General features: G+C 39.3%; 1 protein-coding gene across 1 annotated transcript in view; it reads left to right on the top strand.

The window, feature by feature from the left end:
- ESRP1 (epithelial splicing regulatory protein 1) overlaps positions 1 to 1878 on the top strand; it is a 64631-nt gene that overhangs the window by 6785 nt on the left and 55968 nt on the right. Inside the window, exon 5 of the mRNA XM_012809555.1 lies at positions 1249 to 1266. Within this exon, the coding sequence (XP_012665009.1) occupies positions 1249 to 1266 (18 nt within the window). The remainder of the gene's footprint in view (positions 1 to 1248; positions 1267 to 1878) is intronic.

Genomic DNA, 1878 nt, shown 5'->3' with positions numbered 1-1878 from the left:
TGTTTGGCGGGTCCAGGCTGGGGATTCGAACCCGCCACCTTAGGTGTACGTGGCTGGCGCCTTAGCCGGTTGAGCTATAGGCGCCGAGCCGGCTACCCCCTTTTGACCTCACTTTAGTTTCTCAAATATATACAAGAAGATGGCAACCATAATCTACCTTTGGAGATGACAAAATGGGGTTTAGATTGTCACCCCAAATTTTTTAATTACAAAGATAGTATATTTGATGTTATACATTGTAAAAGTAAATATTGTCACAAATCTGTAATCATGAATGACCCATCATCTTAGGTCCATTAAATCTTTAAAGTTCTGCCTAGGCGCCTGTAGCTCAAGTGGCTAAGGCTCCAGCCACATACACCAGAGCTGGTGGGTTCGAATCCGGCCAAGGCCTGCCAAACAACAATGACAACTACAACCAAAAATATAACGGCCAGGTGTTGTGGTGGGTGCCTGTAGTCCCAGCTACTTGGGAGACTGAGGCAAGAGAGTTGCTGAAGCCCACGAGTTAGAGGTTGCTGTGAGCTGTGATATTGCAGCACTCTACCCAGGACAACAAAAGTGGGACTCTTTCTTAAAGAAAAAAAAAAAGCTTCATTTAGCCTCGTTGCTTTGGACATACTTTTGAAGAATCTTAGTTTATAGTTTTATTACCAATTAAAAGGTAGATTTTAATCTTACATGTTTTAACTTTGTATATGTCTTTCCCATTTAACAGTTTAGACATACTGTTAACTTTCTCAGTAATGGTTTTTATTTTACATTGCTGTTGTGATAATTATTTTATGACTCCTATTCAGAGGAATCTTGTCATTTTCCTTCCTAGCCACCTTACCAATTCCTGAGGTCAAAAGCAATCATACCATATCTGAATATCCATTTGTGGTCATCCATGCAAAATACTTTTACAATATTTGAACGAAAGACTTGTGTTCTTCCAGAGCACTAAACATTTCCATTTTCTTTGCTAATATGGAAATGACATTGAATTTGGAAACCTAAAGGTAGTCATTAAACATTCTTGGTGGTTTTGCCAAGTAGATGGAGAGTCATTTGCTCCTGAGGGATTACCTGTTCCACCAGGTAAACCAGTGGGGGAGGGAGAGAGGCTTCTGTCAACACCTGGAAAGGAGTAAGTAAGACAATATGTAAGTTGATATGCTTGTTTAATTTTTTTTTTTATTTTGCTGTAAAATAGCTGTATTCTTGTTTACTTAAATGAGTGTACTGAAATACTGATTTTATTTGGAGCTTCAGTGACTTCATGTATACTAAGTGTATTGGGAGCAAGCTTTATTAACTTTACATTCAAGTAGATTTTTTCTTATTTTTTACTTAATAGACTTTATTTATTTATTTATTTGAGACAGGGTCTCACTGTATTGCCTGGGTTGGTCTTAAACTTCTGTGCTCAAGTGATCCTCCTACCTCTAACCTCCGAAGTAGCTGGGGTTACAGTTGTGCCCATTGTGCCTGGTGACTTTATTTTTTACAGCAGTTTTAGGTTTAGAGCAAAATTGAATAAAATGTACAAAGAGTTTCCATATAACTCCTGATCCCCCCCTTGTCTCTCTTATACAGACACACACACATAACCTTCCCACTCTATACACCTGTGCAAGTGTGGCACATTTCTTTCCATAACACTTGATGAACCTGCATTGATACATCATTACCTAAAGTTTATAGTTTACATTGGGGTTCACTTGGTTTTTGACAAATGTCTAATGGCATGTACCCGCCATTATAGAATCATAATACATTATAATTACCAGCATAGCATAGAGTCGTTTCTTTGCTTTAAGAATCCTCTGTGCCGGCTCGGCGCCTGTGGCTCAAGCGGCTAAGGCGCCAGCCACATACACCTAAGGTGGCGGG

This window comes from Otolemur garnettii, unplaced genomic scaffold, assembly GCF_000181295.1.
Source record: "Otolemur garnettii isolate 467f Iridium unplaced genomic scaffold, OtoGar3 scaffold00004, whole genome shotgun sequence".
In the NCBI taxonomy this organism is placed as follows: domain Eukaryota; kingdom Metazoa; phylum Chordata; class Mammalia; order Primates; family Galagidae; genus Otolemur; species Otolemur garnettii.
Note: the sequence above shows the minus strand (reverse complement) of the source record. Positions and strands in the feature narration are given on the sequence as shown.